The 20,289-nt window shown below is 42.1% G+C and overlaps 1 protein-coding gene across 1 annotated transcript in view; it reads left to right on the top strand.

Annotated features, from left to right (window-relative positions):
- The window catches only part of faxdc2 (fatty acid hydroxylase domain containing 2), a 48,802-nt gene that overhangs the window by 1,677 nt on the left and 26,836 nt on the right, over window positions 1-20,289 (top strand). The window contains exon 2 of the mRNA XM_083636532.1: window positions 17,012-17,043. Coding sequence (XP_083492658.1) covers window positions 17,012-17,043 — 32 coding nt within the window. The remainder of the gene's footprint in view (window positions 1-17,011; window positions 17,044-20,289) is intronic.

Raw genomic sequence — 20,289 nt, 5'->3', positions numbered from 1 at the left:
GCCTGCAGCCAATCCTTGAAAGACCCTGAGAGAGAGAGCGAGAGCGAATTTAGAAATTATGTGTACATTATATATACACATCCAGTTCGCTGTACCGTTACTGGATTAAAAGGGAATAAAAAAACTCAAACCTATCACTTAAAGCAGACCTGGGCAAAAGGCGGCCCGCGGGCCACATGCGGCCCGCGAGCGCCCCCTGTGCGGCCCGCGCTGGAATTGCAAAAAAAATTTTTTTTTTTTTTTTTTTTACAGTGCACCTGAATGCAACATGCAAGGTACCCGCTGAATAAGTGTCCAAATGTTCATGTCATTCTGGCCAATACTCCACTTCTGTTATAACATTTCAGTCTGGTATGGAACATCTTTCAATAATCTTTATGACTAAAAGGCTAAAAGTAATCTCATGTGTAAGAAATGACTGTTCTACTTTGAAGTAAAAATGGAAATAATTAACTTGTTGGTTTTGGATTTATTTAGCTTCAAGAGTGCATTTTTGTTCGTGTGACCCTCAACACAGGCTTTGAGAATCCTGGGCCACTTACTGATACTTATGCTTAAATTAACACTCATATTCTGGTTTATTTAAAGAAAAACATTTTGGCTAGTGGAAATTCTAATTGGCTGGTAACTATAAAATATAGCAGCCATATTTGGCAGGTGGTCAAAAAAGTTAATGACATAGGAGTGAGTGAGAAAAGGATCAAATATTGGTGTTTAAGACTGAATAATGACATCACAACTGTTAATTTAAAATGAGGTATTCCTCTAAACCTGACTTCAAATGCCCCCCAAAAATTTGCGCCGGCGCCGTTCGGCCCCCAACGCTCAGCAAAATCTGGCCCTCTGGTGGCGAGGACATTTTTTTGTGGTCCTCTCTATCATCAAAGTTCCTGGGTTACGGCATGACAATATTTGTTCGGCCCCCAGCAACAATCTGGGTTTCTCATGTGGCCCCCCATGAAAAATAATTGCCCACCCCTGACTTAAAGGAACACTCCGCCCATTTTCAACCAGCTTTGTATCATTAGAACATCAGTAGTATATCAGAAAACTGTAAACGGTTTTGAAGTCATTCATCTAGTTTGACAGTTATTGAGAGTTGATTTGAGTTAATGAGTTATTAATTTGAGTTAGTGTGGACCAGTGATGTCACTGGTCCACACTTTAACACTCAATAACTGTCAAATTAAATGACAGACTTCAAAACAGTTTACAGTTTTCTGATATACTACTGATGTTCTAATGATACAAAGCTTGTTGAAAATGGGCAGTGTTCCTTTAACTTTCAATTAGCTATAGGCTTAATTAAGATATGATACCAGTATGGTTGTTATGGATATATATCCCAGGGGTGTCAAACTCATAGTAGTTCATGGTCCACATACGACCCAATTTGGTCTCAAGTGGGCCAGACAAAGAAAATCTAATAACGTATAAATGCCAAAACCTCAAAATGTCCTGTTTCTTTTACTGTAAAGAATTGTAGGTACATTTTACAAACACGTTTTCGTATAGGGTTATCTCAGCTACCATCAAACAAATGATCAAATCTACCATCTGCAACTGTGCATTACAATTGATGGCAACTGTCAGTTCTTTATAGTCAAGGTTAATACAAATAGTTTACCATTTAGTGATGAATACAGAAAACATGAATAGCCTACTGAATATTTAACTTGCTCCTGAAACCTGGTACCTCTTTTCACCACATTTGATTGAAGGACTTTGCAGGAAGGACTCAGCAAAATTTTTACACTTTGCAAAGTTATCCTGTGGGCCGGATTTGTCCCTTTGATGGGCTGGTTCTGGCCCTCGGGCCATGTGTGACACTCCTGCCCTAATTAATTACATGAAACTGACTAATCTTTAAAATATTAAATAAGGTCCTTTGCTCAAACTCCATGTTGGCTGAGAGGTAATTACTTAACCAAACAAAACTCAATGGAAGGGTTGACTCAAACTGCAGTCACCAGACATAAACGTATGCAGTAATTGGCTGCTGAACCTTTTAGTAAAAAAAAAAGAAAAGGAGGGAGATTTCTATTTACCCTTCAATGCCATCACCTTGCTAGGTGAAAGAGGCGGCTTTGGCGTTTGCTTGGTTGTTGGGCAGATTTTCCCCTCCAAGGAACTCCCTGCCAGTGTTGATGTCCCCCAGATGGCAACAGCAAGCTCCTTAACGAACAGTGAGTCCTTCGTGTTCCGCTTCACCACCTGCCACTGATCAGTCAGGAGCCAGACCCCTTCACCAATATGGATCTGTTAAAAAATAAAGAGACACACAAAGCAAGAGTAATGGTTATGGGGTCATCCCTATGTTCCCCGGGTCCTATGTTCCCCGGGTCCTATGTTCCCCGTTTTTGTGGGACCGGGGAACATAGAACCCTTTCTATGTTCCCTGGGAGAGGTTAGGTTTTGGGTTAGGGTCTGGGGGAGGTTAGGTTTAGGCGTGGGGGGTGGGAGAGGTTAGGTTTTGGGTTAGGGTCTGGGGGAGGTTAGGTTTAGGGTTAGTGAAAAACGGGGAATATAGAACCCGGGGAACATAGACATGATCCCATGGTTACATGAAGCAGTGTAATTTGTGTGTAGGGCTAGGCAAATGTTTTGTTCAATGAGACATTTCTCTACTTTTGCACAATTTTTTTTTTGTATTACCGTAAATTCCGGACTATAAGCTGCGGCTTTTTCCCCGTTTTTTGGCCCTGCGGCTTATATAACGGTGCGGCTTATCTATGGATTTTTTCAGAAAAAAAAAAAAAAATACAAATAAAATCTCTCTTTTTTAGCACTCTTTCTAACTATAAATCCACTTCTGTTTTAATTTCCTCTCTTGCCCTCTTTTCACCACACCGCGGACACTGTGTGCACTGTAAAAATAAACAAAGGTGGTGTTGTGTTATGTTGTTTTGTTGAAATGTTACGGTAATACGGTAAATGGGAGCTTCCTCAAACAGCCATCTCTTTCCCGACAATCCCCTCTGTGCGTGACCCCTTACATATGGTAATTACGGTAAGCAAACGGCCACTCGGTGACCTCCAAAATCGATGGATTTTACAGGTTACACAGCTTCATCAGCACAATTTATGTGCATTGCTTTGCTGCTTTTTTTTTCGATTATTTTATATATAATCTAACATCATGCTTCAAAAGATGGAGAACTGGCTGTGTTACGACGATGGCGGCGAGAAGAAGAAGGAAAGAAGGAAATCGAGCAGCAGCACGTAACCTTGGCATCAGGGTGTTGACACAGAGAGCAGACGGCCGAGGTGTGTCCACCGTTCAGATCCGACTGAAGGCCAAAACAGTCGCCACCGAAATGAAAATTGAACATTTTAGAGGTGGACCATCCTGGTGTTTCAGATTTATGAGACGAAAGGGACTGTCCGTCAGGGCGCGGACAACTGTGTGTCAGCAACTCCCTCCCGACTACCAGGAGAAAATTACAAACTTCGGCGAATTCACACAAAGAAAGATCAAGGAATATTCCATCGGACCGGAGCAGATCATAAATATGGATGAAGTGCCTTTGACGTTCGACCTGCCTCTCACTAGGACTGTTAACAAGAAAGGTGAATCGTCCATCACGTTGAGAACCACAGGTCACGAGAGAACGAATTTCACTTGTGTTCTTGGCTGCACAGCATCTGGAGTAAAGCTCCCGCCGATGGTGATTTTTAAGCGTCTCACAATGCCAAAAGAAAAGATCCCCAGCGGGATATGCTTGTTTTGTTGAAATGTTAATAAATGGGAGCTTCCCCAAACAGCCATCTCTTTCCCGACATTCCTCTCTGTGCACGAACCCTTACATATGGTAATTAAACATCAAAACACCCGCGGCTTATAGTCCGGTGCGGCTTATATATGTAAAAAACAGTCAATTTTGCTGCCGCGGCTTATATACCGGTGCGCCTTATAGTCCGGAATTTACGGTAAATAATCTGCAAAGCAAATAATTTCCTGCTCTGTGTCTGCAGCTGTGGCTCAGAGATCAGCCTACTGTCTGGCATGTTGCAGTGTGGAGGTGTGTTTGGCGTCATTCGTCCAGCTTACCGGTTGGGCAGGGCTGGCCATGTTTAACTCATTGAGTGCCAGCCACTTTTGGAGAACGGACGCTCCCAGTGCCAGAGTTTCAGAGCGTTTTCAGTGATTTCTCAAGGCCCACAGAATATTGTGTGATATTACTATGTAAACACTGAACACGCACAAAGAACGATGAGACTCTATTCTATCATCTGCAAAAAAAAGTTTATTGATCCCATTTTCCGTTCTTTAGTTATGAGCCGGAGAAGATAGCTTGATTCATCCAAAAAGAGCAATTTTTTTCTAGAAGCTGAGATAATTGGCCTTTTGTGAAATTAAACATTTCAAGCACACACTGACTCTGAAGCTAATCTTTTCTAATGTAGTCACACCTCAAAAATAATTTCCTTCAATAAAACAGTTTAGGCCAGGGAATTTTGTTTGGCAGAATAATATTTTTAGCTACAACCAGCAGCGCTGGCCCCTGCGTGCGCTGCTGGTTGCAGCTTCTTGCTGGTCTTGATTTGCTGCTGGTGGGCATCGGATATTCTGGCTTGCGTTTGTCAATCCTGTCCTGCTGCCTGGGTCTGTCTGGGTGTTGCGTGCTGCTCTGCGTGCCCCCCCCCCCCCCCCCCCCCCCCCCCGCCCCGCCCCGCCCCGCCCCGCCTCGCCTCAACTGCACACTCCTCCTCCTGTCTGTGGTGGCTCTCTGCTGAGTTTGCTGTGCGCACAGTGAAGGGTGCAGCTTTTTTACAGCGTTCCGCGTGTGTTTGTCACCGGCAACGATGCTTCCAGTTGAGAATAATAACTCCACGGTGTGGATGTGCGGATGTGCTGTCGCAACCGACACAGAGCGGCTCAATTGTGGGAGCAGATTGGCTGCTGCAGGCACAGCTGCAGTAACGTGCTTCAGCATATCGATGCATACGGATGCGATGCGATTTCCGTTTCCATAACGACTTCTTCTTTGTTTTTTCCTTGCCTTTCTGTTATGTGGAGAGCACTGTCGCCACCTAAGGGTTCTGTAAAATAGGTTATAGACCTCCAATAGCTACAATAGTTGTACCAGAGATGTATCAGGGATTGATCCACGTCCCACCGTCAAAAAACGCAATTGACGACAACCGTCGTCATTGGCACTCTACGTCAGTATTTGAATTGACGACAGCTGTCGTCATTGGCATTCAATGAGTTAAGCACCATGATTAGCCTGATTGTCCAACCCTGCCCCAAGTTTAAATATACTGCAATCGGTTGTAAATAAGAGACACCAAGTTAGAGAAGTCAGAAATACAGGCTAACTTCAAAAACACCAGGCTCCCACATGCCAGCAGGGCAAAACTATTTGTAACTGTAGTCATAGAATCTCTCACCTTGTTGTTTTTGATGACGTACTTGCTCTCGAGTACTTCAGATCCATGGAATCCAGTGTTGACAACTAAAGAAGAAGGAAGTAAAGCGCGCACATCAACTCAGACAGGTAAGGTGCAGGACAAAAATCTGATAAACTTACAAAATTAAATAGAGTCCGCACACTGAAAAGTAGTTTAGCCCCCAGGTCAGTTTATTTAACGTTTCGACATAGCCGTTTCTCAATGTCGAGAATTTTGACAACTAAAGAATGCAAAGAAAATCCATCAATGATGTGATAATAATAATGTTTTTTCATAAATTCTCGAGACTACGTTTTGCACAGGTAGAATTTTTACAACACACCTTGCACTGCAGAGGTCTCCTGCCTGCACTCTCGCTCAGGAACAGCCCGTGGGGTGCCATCCAAAGAACATGATGATGCTGGATGGGTGGTAGGGGATAGTTGCGTTATGTTTTAGCCTACTGTGGTTGCAAACGTGTTACAGTGAGATAGACATTGTCACATATATTAAAGGAACACTTTGCCCATTTCCAACCAGCTTTGTATCATTACAACCTCAGTAGTATATCAGAAAACGGTTGTGATGTCATTCATTTAGTTTGACAGTTATTGAGGGTTTATTTGAGTTAAAGTTGTGGACTAGTGATGTCACTGGTGCACACCTTAACTCAAATCAACTCTCAATAACTGTCAAACTAAATGAATGACTTCACAACCGTTAACAGTTTTCTGATACTACTGATGGTGTAATGATAGAAAGCTGGTTGGAAATGGACAAAGTGTTCCTTTAACCATATCGAACATCTGGAAACAAAAGGTGATCATGCCGGCAAGTGATAGGATAAGCCAATATGCACAACTTTCGAAGGAACGCACCTTGCACTGCAGATGCCCCCTGACTGGACTCTGGCTCAGGAACGGCCCGTGGGGTGCTATCCAAAGAACCTGATGGGATGGGTGGTAGGGAATAGTTACGTTATGGGGTTTTAGCCTACTGTGGTTGCAAACTTGTTACAGTGAGATAGACATTGTCACATATATTAACCATATCAAACATCTGGAAACAAAGGTGTCATGCCTGCAAGTGATAGGATAAGCCAATATGCACAACTTTCAAAGGAACACACCTTGCACTGCAGATGTCCGAGTTGGACTCTTAAGAGACCAATTGTCATCCGAAGATGCTGAAGTTGACATGTGAGGGACAAAAAAGAAAACACAATTATTGTACAATGGAAGTCAGCTATAGAATTTATAGTGATAGTTCAAATGTTTCCCTATATAGCCGTATTTGCTGTTTCAGGTGAGTTAGAAAAAAGGTAGTCGCACATCCCAAACAATAAGGCAGGTGCAGGAACCAAAAACAGTCAAATGTGAAAAGAGAACGAGCACACACGCTCTTCCTCAGACCTGACTGAGGAAGAGCGTGTGTGCTCGAAACGTCACTACTCTGTTTTGCTGGATGGCTAAATAAAAGGTAAATGGGAGCTCGTTCAGTCTGCGGACCTTCTCTCTTTTCACATTTTACTGTTTCAGGTGAGTGCAATGCAGCCACTAAGATTCAAAATGGTGGAGCTCTTTCCTGCCAAAACACTGTCCTGTGTCAACACAGTGCATAGCACTAGCACGCATATCCCATATCAACCTACAGGATACACAGGGTCTTGCTATGTTAGAAAATAATTCCAAGCCACTGGAATGCATGTTGACACTTGAACTCCTGGTGAAGCTGTCCTTGTGACAGGGAAGGACTTAAACGAAAGCTGATTCACTCATACAGCAGGGCTAGATAGATAGGCAAGAATCCAAGCTATCACAATGACAATGTACTGTATACATACATATACATACACATACATACACAAATAATAAAAGCTGTTGGGATTTTGCAACCGTTTTTTTCGTTATATCTCAAAACACACAGACAAATATATAATATTTACATAATTTCTCAATATCATAGAGCCTTCCCCATCTTTCTTTTAAGTAGGCCACACTCTACTGATGTTTTTCAAAGACAGAAAAAGGCCTACTTACATGTGGGGTTAAGGTTTGACATCAGGCATTTTTGGAGCTTCATGTTCATGCTCCGGTAGTTGTCATTCTCTTCCTTGAGATCATTCACCTTCCCCTGCATTTTGTCAATTTTTCTCTTCAGGGATTTATTTTCTGTTTGGGCTGCAGTCAGTAACTTTTTTGGCACCACCTCATCTTCACTTGTGCCTGAATCTGTCGCCTCGTCATCCCTTAGGACACGCTCCCTTGGGAGAGTGCGGTGGTCCACCTGCATTTGTTGCTTCCTTTCTTCAAGGATGGCATGCAGGTTCATTTCCTTGCCTCCAGCGACACTTGACTTTTGGTGCATCTATACACACACACACACACACACACACACACACACACACACACACACACACACCCCACACATAGACATTAGTAGATTGATAGATAATTAGATAGTTATATTATTTTTAGAGGCTATGGACGTGTGCTCCATGAAAATTGTGCCTTCTCCAAAAGTTGTGTTATGCTATCCAATTTTAGATTTACTTTTCAAATGCACTTACCATCTTAGCTTTTGCTTCCTTCTTCTCCTTTTCGACTGGTGCGATTTTTCCCTCCTCAGGGGGGTTCGGGTCCAGGATCTTTGGAATCCTCCAACGTTTTGTGCTTTTGACAAGTTGACTTATCTCCTCAGCAGTTTCTACGACACAGCAAGAAGATTTTATAATTGTATAACACATTTCTTAAACAGGGACAGTAAACACACATCAGATAGAAACCCCGCACATTATGTAAAATACTCTCTCTATATATATATATAAATATATATATATAAATATATATATGTATGTATATATATATATATATATATATATATTTATAAAACGGCTCTCTCAAATCAAGCAATCTGATTGGTTCACAGCCATTGTATAAATCCAATAACCCACTCCAATAACCTTATTGGTTGCCATGGCAACTCTCTTACTAAAAGCCTTTGGTTACCTCAAAAAAAACAAATGGCGGAGACAGCTGTCAGATCCTTGTGAATCGATCTTCGCTTATAACTTTACTAATACTTCGCAGAAAATTATGTTTTGTACAAGAATAGATGCGGGCTAATGTCTTCTTTGCAAAAAAAAGGATGTTAACCCCGCATTTAACCCCGTAACGTTAGTTGGTGTCGGGCTTTGCAGAAAGCACTCAGCTTCTCAGCAAGCGCTGAGAATGCAACGCTGCGCTCGAGCTGCCTGTCGGGCTTTCCAGAAAGCTCTCAGCTTCTCAGCAAGCGCCAGGATTGGCCAATGTCAACTTCAGTCTCCAGAACGATCCAATCAAATCACCCGCACGTCTATCTTCTTGCTAGAGGTCCCGCCTTACAGTAGTGTTTCAACTGACTCTATCAGAATACCATGCCAGTCGGACTTATAGTATTATTATTATATTTATATTATCATACTTGGAAACCGTTTTATAAAAGCAATATAGCACTCGAGCAGCGTGTGTTGTGGCATATATCCCGCTGATCAGTTGTTAACCCACTCGGCCTGCAGCCTTGTGGGATAACAACTGATCAGCGGGATATTTAAGCAATATAGCATGAGAGCTTTTTGCAAAGCCCGACACCAGAGCCGTATGCCGACACCAAGTAACGTTACGTCTTATTTAGAAATGCGGGGTTAAGAGTGAGGGCGCGCGAGAGAGGGGTTAAGACATTAGCCCGCGTCTATTCTTGTACAAAACATCATTTTCTGTGAAGTATTAGTAAAGTTATAAGCGAAGATCGATTACAAGGATCTGACAGCTGTCTCCGCCATTTGTTTTTTTTTAAACCAAAGGCTTTTAGTAAGAGAGTTGCCATGGCAACCAATAACCGAGTCCAATAACCCATGGCCATGGGTTATTGGACTCGGTTATTGGATTTATACAATGGCTGTGAACCAATCAGATTGCTTGATTTGAGAGAGCCGTTTTATAAATTTGCCACAACACACTAGCTCTCATGCTATATTGCTTAAATATATATATATATATAAATATATATATATATAATCAGTACATTTAATTTGTAAATCTTTATTTGTTATTGAATAAATGAAATTCAGTCAGATGCATGTTTACAGCCTGTACATTCTGTTGATTCTTTCATAGATTGAATAAACAAATACAAAGTATAAATAGTTAGAATAGTATAATAGCATATTTATTATATTTCTTCATTGATCAGCTGTCCCTAACCCTAACGTTAACGCTAATGGTCGGACTAATGGGAGGTCGGACCAATTACCAGTCGGACCAATTACCACTTGAAAGAAAAAGCCTATTTTAGGATTCCTAATATGGAACAAATGGCCTTATCATGTCTGACATCTCCTGAAGCCAAGCAGCGTTCTTTTTCCTACTTCTACAAAATGGCCTTATCAGGAACATCTTTACTTTCCCAATACAGGATGATTCCTATTTTACGCGGTAACGTCATACAAAGAGACTGATATCCCGCGCGCAACTTCTATTTTACGCGGGAGGAGTCATAACGTAATAACTAAGCCATACAATCCTGTGCAGGCAAATTATATCCCAATTTAAATCTTAACGTTCGTCTTCATCCTGATATAACGTTAAAAAATTTAATTATATCATGCAGCAGTCTGTCAGAGTTGATGCAAATCAGGCAACAGGTACCTACCTTTCATAATGAGAATTTGTCCCTTGAAGAAATCTTCACTTTTCCAGCGAACCCAATAAACTCCATGAGGATTGAAGTCCGCTGTATCCAAGCCTTTGATGTCCTCGATATTGACAGTATCCCTCTCGCCATCGTCTACAAAGTTTACATAAGCGTACATTTTGGTCAAATCAGAAAATAAAGCTGTCTCCTCGGTTCATTGCAGCCAGGTCAGGACACTGCGCGCGGTATGCAGCCTATGCCCTGCAGCCAATCAGATCACAGTGTTTTTTTGACTAGTCCACCATCACATAAGAAGGGGGGTGCTCTTGACGTTGACGTCTAGTGGATTTCTAATATAAAGCGCGATAAACTCCCTTTGGCTGGATCAAACCAAAAGCCGTACACGCCTGTCTCTAGACAGACGGAAATCTGCAGGATGCAACCACCCTGCCGGAGACACGATTTTCTGGAATTTTGTAAGTAACTTTATTGCTTATTTTCAAGGGATATATTATGTAGGCATGCAGGTTAACATTGTATTTTGTTTGTGTACAAGTCAAATGAACGTTTGTTTTGTCTGTATGCGAGCTCTACTAGCAAATTGATGCTAGCACAGGCCGCATGCACCATAGGCCGCAGGCAGAAAACACACTCAGTTTCTGCAACCTATTGAACAGTGCGAAGCTAATCAATTTGGCAGATAGGGTAACTATCTTTTTTCTAAAGGATCCCGCCATTCCGAAGTTTGGATATTGTGGAATATGGCACAAAAGTGCAGACATTTCAGTCGCACACTGTGCGTCTCAGCAGCGCAGCAGTATTAGAACAGGGCTTTTACTGATGCTTTCTGAAGGCTATTTACTTGATTAGACTTCTATTTTCGTTAGGATATTATTTTTTTCGTTATTGTTTAATTGTTTTCAGTTAATCAGGCAAGCTTATCCTATTGGAATTCATAATTATTTCGTATGACATTTTACACAGCTGCAGGGCGCATGGAGGGACAACAGAATTAGGCTATGTTCCCGCAGGCGTGTCAGCATGTGTGTGCGCTGCTCTCTAAGCAGGGTGTGTGCGTTGTGCACCCGCCTATAGAGACACATAGCCTATTACATTGTACATGCTAAATGTTGTGTTGGTTATTTAGGGTCTGGCTCGCAATTAGTAGCCTTAGCCTACCATGTCAACTTAGCCTTTCTGATGCTATTACATGGTTAAATCAGTGATTTTTTTTAAGGGGGGATATCTGCAGTGGAAAGTGGTAATTTGGTCTGGTACATCGTGGTACTTGGTTTGAGTTTGGGAACCTCTGATCTATGCTGTCTGTATCCTATTTTCTAATCCAGACAGGAAAGAAGTGGAGCACAGATATCGCTAGCTGGAGAGACAAACGCACACACACACAGCCCCTGGAGAACAGCAGAGGAGACACTCACACAGGTTATATTTATATTTGAAAATATCTAATCACATCACAAAATGCAACTTTGGGTTAGGTTTTAGTTGACCTATGTTGTTTTTATCCTTTTTTATAGCCAGTACAGGAGAGGAGCCGAGTGGAACGGAGCACAGAGGAGATCGCCAGCCGGAGAGACAGACAGACATACACTAGCCCCTCCAGAGCAGAGGAAAACTGCAGGGTAAACAACCTACATTTAAAATATCTAATCACATCACACAATGCAGATTTTGGTTAGGTTTTAGTTGACCTTGTCTAATTTTTGTAATAACCACAACAGGAGAGAGTAGGAGAGGAAAGCAAGAGAGGAGATTGCCATCCTGCAGCCAGAGAGACAGACAGACACAGAGAGAGAGAGCTGCTGAAGACAGTCATGCAGGTTAAACTGAAATTTAAACTAGAGACCATCCTGCAGCCAGAGAGACAGACAGACACAGAGAGAGAGGGAGCTGCTGAAGACAGTTGTGCAGGTTAGACTTAAATTTAAACTAGAGACCATCCTGTGATGGGATCACACCAGCCGCAGTGTGTGTGGGGAGGTCTTGCTCAGATCACGTCCATTTTTTCAAACTCTGCCTTCATTTTATATACGTCAACTATACCTATAACCCTACACACCTGTACAGTTTTGGACTGCATCTTGCACGGCTTTGACACTATCACGTTCACAAACTCTGACTAAGTGTCTCAAGGACCACATTTTGCCACGATGACAGACACACACACACACACACACACATGGTGTTGTTGATAATTGGATTACTAAAGGTTGCTTATTGTGATATTCATTGTTTCGAAAAATGTATTATTGTGATACTGATTTCAACCGTATTGCCCAGGCCAAGCCCCTTCTGCCCTCACCCCCATGTTCTCTCCATTCTTGCGCCCCCCAATCTCTCCCTCTCCCCTCCCTCCTCTCTAATATAGGATTGTTCAATCCTGTTTATTGATAGTGCTTAGCTAGACATATTCTCTGTAAAGACCTCTGAGACATGCTTGTGAATTAGGGCTATACAAATAAACTTGACTGGACACACACCGACTCACAAGGTGAAAACAATATCAGCCAACGTTGTCGTTGCTGGTAATGCTTGCTGGCTTGTAGGCTGGTAAATATCTAATCACATCACAAAATGCACATTTGGGAAAGAGTTTAGTTGACCTATGCTGTTTTTATCCTTTTATAGCCAGTACAGGAGAGGAACGGAACGGAGCACAGAGGAGATCGCCAGCCGGAGAGACAGACAGACATACACCGAGCCCCTCCAGAGCAGAGGAAAACTGCAGGGTAAACAACCTACATTTAAAATATCTAATCACATCTAGAAAACATCTGAGTACCTGTGACTGTGTAATTTGTAGTTGTAGAAAATAGTCACACATGTGTAACAGCAAATTTGAAGTCAGAGAAAACAACATACTGTAGGAGTTTGAGGTCACAGAGACAACGATATAGGATTTGACGATTTATAGATTTTATTCTCTCTCCCACAAACACAACCGTACACTTTCTCAATTTCTTCATGTACTGTACAGGTGCACAAATCCTATTCTAAAAATCATAAATCAGGGTGTCCACGGGGTCTTGAAAAGTTGGCTATTAAAAGTTGATAAATCAATTGAGGAAAATTAAGGCGCTCAAAAGTATTAAAATGTCTTAATAGCCATTTAATGATGAATTACATTTTGTAGCTATTGTGCAATTGGTCAATGAGCATATGATCTTGTCGATCATCGATCGCAGACCCCTGAATTGAATCAAAATCATATTGTGGCAGACTGTGATATCAACAAACGTATCATTGTCCAAAAATAATCGATATAATATGGTATTGTGATGAAACTCTATTGCTGATGTGATGAAAGTGGTGTTGGGGTCTTAAAATATATTTAAAGGGTCTTAGAAAGGTCTTAAAAGGTACTGAATTTAACTATGATTCCTGCATACACCATATAAATTAAGAAACTCATATGCTTACAGAATTTCCACCTCTGCAAATACATGAATTCATGCAATGATAGTTTCACTGACATGTGGTGGTTTCCCCCATGCTGACCCCCACCCCCAAGCTCTAACACGTCTATGATGAGACATTGCCTGGATTAGGGATGGGCATCGAATTTTGAATTTTCGAATAATCGTTGTTATTATCAAGGTCAACTTTTATTATTGAAAGTCGAAATTCAAAAAAAAAAAAGTATATACCGTATATATATTTTTTTGTGTGAGTGAAATGTTGCATTGTCTCCCCTGATTCTAAGTACGGTATAGTCGAATCGCTTGGTTTGAGCAAGTAAAACAATTTTTATAAGCATTTTAAGCAAGGTTTATGGAAAAATGAATGGCGGATGAAATCCCATGAAGAGGGAGAGGGGGTGACTTTGGCACCCCTTTGGCACTCAGACCTGTGCCTACTAAATATTTAATGAACGACTCATGATTGTCAAAACTGTTTTTTATTTTTGAAAATGTCAATGTCATGTAACATGTTCTTTACTTCAGTGGTGCAATGCTTGTTTGAGCTAAAAATCCACAGCAGAAGCTTTTTCTATTAATTAATAAAGCCTTAGACTTAGAATCAGGGGAGACAATGCAACATTTCACTCACAAAAAAAACAAAAACGTTTTTTTTATTTTTTTTACTATTTTTTTTTTATTTATTTTTTTCGATTAAAAGTCGACTTTGGCCAGCGAATTTCGAATAGTGTTTTTGCTAGAAATGGCCATCCCTAGCCTGGATGGATGTATACCACATTTTACAGTAGATTCCATTTGGTTTACGAAATTCTATGATTCCATTCATTTTTATGCCTCCACCGGCGATAGCCAGGCCGGAGGCATTATGGTTTCTGCCCGGTTTGTCTGTCTGTCCGTCCGAAGTTCGTTAACGCGATATATCAGGAACACCTTGACGGAATTACGCCAAATTTGCAACAAACGTCCACTTGGAGTCAAAGATGAACTGATTACATTTTGGTGGTCAAAGGTCAAGGTCACTGTGACCTCACATATGCCATTTTCAAGCTCGTTAACAGCTTGAAAATTTCAGTAACGCCTTGACAGAATTTCTTCACATTTGGCTCAAACGTCAAAGTCTGGACAGACATGGATGTCGACTGCTCACTTGTTGGTGGAGGCATATATTCGCAGTGCGATCGTTCTAGTTTCCATACCACAAAATATTTCATTAGAAGTTTAAAAAAGAAAATCTTACTTAGTAGTTCTACTTGATGCTTTTTTTAAATGCAAAAATATCATTCATTATAATACTCAGTGATCAATTCTACTACGGTACTTTCCTATGTAAAGGGTGGATTCAAAATGAAGAGGTGCTACAAGGAATTCCTCGGACCAGTTCCTGCTACCTCTCTGTCAAGAAGAGCGTGCAACAGACTTGCAGCACAGGATGGTCCACAGCACAGCACTAAGGATGGTCAAGATGAGGATGGTCCACAGCACAGCATTGAGGATGGGCCACAGCACAGCATTGTGGATGATTCACAGGACAACAATGACGATTCCCAGAACAATACCGAGGATGACAATTCACGGAAGAGGCGCTACAAGGAATTCCTCGAACCAGTTCCTGCTACCTCTCTGTCAAGAGGAGCGCGCATTAGACTTGCAGCACAGAACCAAACCAGCCTGCCTGACACGTCAATCAACACATCAGACACTGAGGATGAGGATGGTCCACAGCACGGCGATGAGGATGGTCGGGATGAGGATGGTCCACAGCACAGCGATGAGGATGGTCAGGATGAGGATGGTTTTACAGTACAGATGTTTAAGATGTCCAAAATATCTCTGCTTTTAAAAACATTTTACAGAGACTTGTTGCAAATACTGAGATTATTCATTCTGTAGACCCCCTAATAGAACACATGACACTGTAGTCCTCTTTGTACCTGATGAACCTACAGTATTTTGTTAAATAAATTTGGATTGAAGTCCAAGTCCAACCATGTTTGTGTCTAAAGCAACAACAACAAAATACACTTAAGTAATACTATAGTAAAAGCAATCATATTGTATTAAAAGTGAGCAGTCATGCTGGTCTGAAGCCATCTCACTAGTTAGACCAACATAGTCATACTGGTCTGAACCCAGTTCACCAGTTAGGCCAACATGGTCATGCTGGTCTGAAGCCATCTCACCAGTTAGACCAGCCATCTCACCAGTTAGACCAACATGGCCATGCTGGTCTGAAGCCATCTCACCAGTTAGACCAGCATGGTCATGCTGGTCTGAAGCCATCTCACCAGTTAGGCCAACATGGTCATGCTGGTCTGAAGCCATCTCACCAGTTAGACCAGCATGGTCATGCTGGTCTGAAGCCATCTCACCAGTCAGACCAGCATGGTCATGCTGGTCTGAAGCCATCTCACCAGCATGACCAGCATGGTCATGCTGGTCTGAAGCCATCTCACCAGCATAGTCATGCTGGTCAACCAGCTAATCACCAGTTAAACCAGCATGAGCAAGCTGGCCCACCAGCTAAATCCAGCAAGACCAGCTAATGACCAGCTACAATTTGAAGCTGGTTCTAGCTGGATTTTTCAGTAGGGCTTAAATAAACGAAGTAGATAAAATATCATAGGCTACTTTATTGAACATCTTGAATTCTTTATTTGATTCATAAATTGGATAATCAGACTAAGAGAAAGACTATTGCATTTAGTGAGCAAAGTGTTATTGATGTAGGCTATTTTATATTTATGCAGCCTATACTAATGATTCATGATGTATTAAAAATCTTGTTTCAAAAACCATTTACGATATCAGCTAGAACATCTGCTCTGACAAAATGATTGCTGACATGAATTAAATTGAACATAGCCTACTGAAATCGAAGAGTTCAAAACAAACAAAAACACTATACTTCTTCTTTTTTTCAAGATAAAGTACCCAGCTTCTAAATGCACTATTTTGCCAGCATGGGCTTATCCCTATGGCATTATCCTTAAACAAACAAACATCAAACAAACAAACAAATAAAAAAATAACTGAATAAATAAAAATCTGCATATTAATGTTCTACCACTCACTCATTTTGTAAAAGCAGGGATTTCGCATTTTGGAATTAAAGGAACACTCTGCTAATTTTCAACCAGCTTTGTATCATTACAAAATCTAGAAAACTTTAAACAGTTTTGTTGGCATTCATTTAGTTTGACAGTTATTTAGAGTTGATTTGTGGACCAGTGATGTCATTTGTGTATTAATGACATCACTGGTCCACAACTTCACTCAAATCAACTCTGAATGATACAAAGCTGGTTGAAAATCATTTCGACCTTAACTTACAAAATAGTATTCTATTGGATTTTTGTTTGTTTTCCTGAAATCTTATTGTTCTTAATAGGCATATTCTTTAATTTTAATTAGTATAATTCAATGTCACTTGGTTCACTCGAAATTGATATATTTATTAAACTATTCCTAAACTAATATCATTTACAGTGTTTTTGTTGTTGTGTTTATAGACATGCAGGGAGCAGTCACAGCCAGCAGACAGGTAAGAACACAGCACGTCTCTAAACATGCACTCTGTTATTACACTGATTGAACATTAGGAATAGATGGTATAAGGCTGCAGGAACGCAACAACACAATGCGATGAGTCACAGTAAACAGAGGTGCAACCCTCCTACAGATTCTCCATCTATTTTGTTCTTTTCTTGGCTGTCTGGTCTGTGCTGTTGGATTACCAGTCCTTTCTGCTTGTGTAGATATAGTTTTACTCTGAATAATAATACAATGAAATGAAATATCAGTGGGGGGGATTCAGCTGAGTTCAGGAGGAGGTAGTGGGTTTGTGGGGGGGTTGGTGAGGTCCGTGGTGGAAGGGTTTTTCAGGCTTGTTGGTGAAGCCGATGGCGTTTGGGAAGAAGCTGTTCTTGTGGTAAGTGGTTTATGGTCTTGACAGACCATAGTCTCTTCCGGGATAGAGCCATTAGAAAGACATCAGGCCGGCATCAATCTGACTGCTTTGTTGCGCTGGCCATGATGCAATAAGGCCTTTTTACAATATACTAGAAATCTTGCGCGCTATGCGCACTCGATTCCTAGGCTTGCCCGCTGCGTGGGCTCGTCCGCAGCTCAGCTGCTGCATGGCCTCGCCTGCTCTATTGGCATGCTCAGCGCACAATTGCTCAACTTCGCATCACTGATCATGACATCACTCACTGATGACCTCGCAATTGCTCGAGTGACCATCACTCATCCCATCATGGAGTGCTCGAGTGACATCACTCAGCACACAATTGCTCAACTTCGCATCAATGATGATGTCAGTGAGTAGTCAGCATCAGTCTTGGGTGCAGGAGCCATGGAAGCCCTGAAGAGAGTTTTGGCAAACAGACGGCTCTCCAATTATAGTCGTAAAATGTGGACTATAAGGAAAGTGCAGACGATACAATGCGTCCGTCCCATTTGAAGTTTTTGACATAAAAAATATGAATAAAACAAACCACATCATAAACTTCCCTATACTGTAGTGTAGATACATATAGGCTGTCTTACTCTGGCTGGCATGGTTACCAGTTTCTCTTTAAACCTGTTAGCATTACAAAGTTACTGTAATATTACTAAGGTTTGACAAATATATTGATTTGATGTTTTATTATAAATCGGATCTTGACCAGTCAGTGTCATACATCGTTCCTCCCTGACCACAACTATGTGTTGTTTCTATTTATATTTATTGTTGTAAAAGATGGTTTCCAGATGTCTGACCAGACAAATTATTCCAGTGTTGTTTGGCATAATTTTATTGAAGAGCGTCAGTTGTGCCAGGTCGTAAACCCTGGCATGGTGCCAGGTTGTAAACCCTGGCATGAAATCTGCCTCAACATGCCTTAAAGTGCCAATGAAACGGCCCTTTGGGAACATCTTGTTTTCTTAAAGGAACCCAGGTATTCAGTGCACCTATTTCAGAAAGGTAGTCACCATGTTCTTTTGATGACATGATTTATTAACATGAGCAATGATATATTTACATGTGATCAAGATTATGAATGACAGATTATGAATGTTCAATGGTTATAAAAAGTTCAAAGTCTTTGGCGATTAGACTCCATCACGACTCTGAGACGTCATGCTGATGTCATCGAGAGACGTGGAGGAGAATGGGGTGGAGGAGGGTTGCAGCAGCACTGAAATGACACCAGATAAGAGTATGAGAAGGGAACAGCTCTTAAAGGTGGCCGCTAAAGCTGTGATTGGCTGAATGGGAAGGATGTGGCCAGCTGTGATTGGATTAGCAAAACCTCCCACGCCACCTTAATCAGGTAGATGCATAACACCTGAAGGAGAGAGGGAAATGTGTAAGTGAGAACATTACAGTGACTCTTTCTGAAATACGTTAAAACTTCACTTAATGTGTGCAAAAAAATTCACAAAAATCTAATTTCTTTAGTTTTTCACACTTTTTCACATCAAAAAGTTCATTTTCCAGGATTTGATTCATAACTGTAATCTACAGTATGGTGACGTAACGTAGTTTTGGCAAACAGACGGCTCTCCAATTATAGTCGTAAAATGTGGACTATAAGGAAAGTGCAGACGATACAATGCGTCCCATTTGAAGTTTTTGACATAAAAAATATGAATAAAACAAACCACATCATAAACTTCCCTATACTGTAGTGCGGCAGTAGTGTATTTGAGAATGTAGAACCCTGGCTTGCCTCTGGCCAGTGACACTTAGGAAAGACTAGGTGACAACCAAGTATAGTTTGGTGACGAGCTGGAGAGACAGTTGACGGCCGGAGAGACGGCAACCCGGTACGGGATGGGATTAGCACCCCATCTTGGCTCTCTCGTGAGGGAGAAATCCACAAACGCTACGGATTAGCCTCCTGAAAATCTGCGCAAGATCGGCGCGGCCTGGGGTCCTCCAGGCTAGAGCGAGGTGCTCGACGCAGGTAAATGACGTGCAGCGCACAGGCCCTCTTGAGGCGTCCTTGAGGCATCCCTTCAGCCTCTGGATTGCCTTTGTCATGAGGGGGGTCTGGTGAGACGAAGGAGGAGCACGGCCGGGAGAAACCCACAGAGCCTAGATCCTCCATGCACCGAAGGGCCAATACTGCGGCGTAGCACTAGCTCTATTGCAGCGGATTGGGTTCTCTTTTACCCCTCCCGCGGGCAACGTTGCAGATAGAGTAGTAAGGCTGATCCGTAGCGGCTTCTGGGACGTGAGTCGGGGTCTTAATTGGCCTCGGCTGGGTCTACTGGGCGAGGGTGTATGATGTTGACAGACCCGAAACACCTAACGACCCCAGATAACATCACTGATGACACGTCCTAGCGCATGCGGCAGTAGTGTATTTGAGAATGTAGAACCCTGGCTTGCCTCTGGCCAGTGACACTTAGGAAAGACTAGGTGACAACCAAGTATAGTTTGGTGACGAGCTGGAGAGACAGTTGACGGCCGGAGAGACGGCAACCCGGTACGGGATGGGATTAGCACCCCATCTTGGCTCTCTCGTGAGGGAGAAATCCACAAACGCTACGGATTAGCCTCCTGAAAATCTGCGCAAGATCGGCGCGGCCTGGGGTCCTCCAGGCTAGAGCGAGGTGCTCGACGCAGGTAAATGACGTGCAGCGCACAGGCCCTCTTGAGGCGTCCTTGAGGCATCCCTTCAGCCTCTGGATTGCCTTTGTCATGAGGGGGGTCTGGTGAGACGAAGGAGGAGCACGGCCGGGAGAAACCCACAGAGCCTAGATCCTCCATGCACCGAAGGGCCAATACTGCGGCGTA

This window comes from Poromitra crassiceps, assembly GCF_964638095.1.
Source record: "Poromitra crassiceps genome assembly, chromosome: 1".
NCBI classification, from domain to species: Eukaryota; Metazoa; Chordata; class Actinopteri; order Beryciformes; family Melamphaidae; genus Poromitra; species Poromitra crassiceps.
Note: the sequence above shows the minus strand (reverse complement) of the source record. Positions and strands in the feature narration are given on the sequence as shown.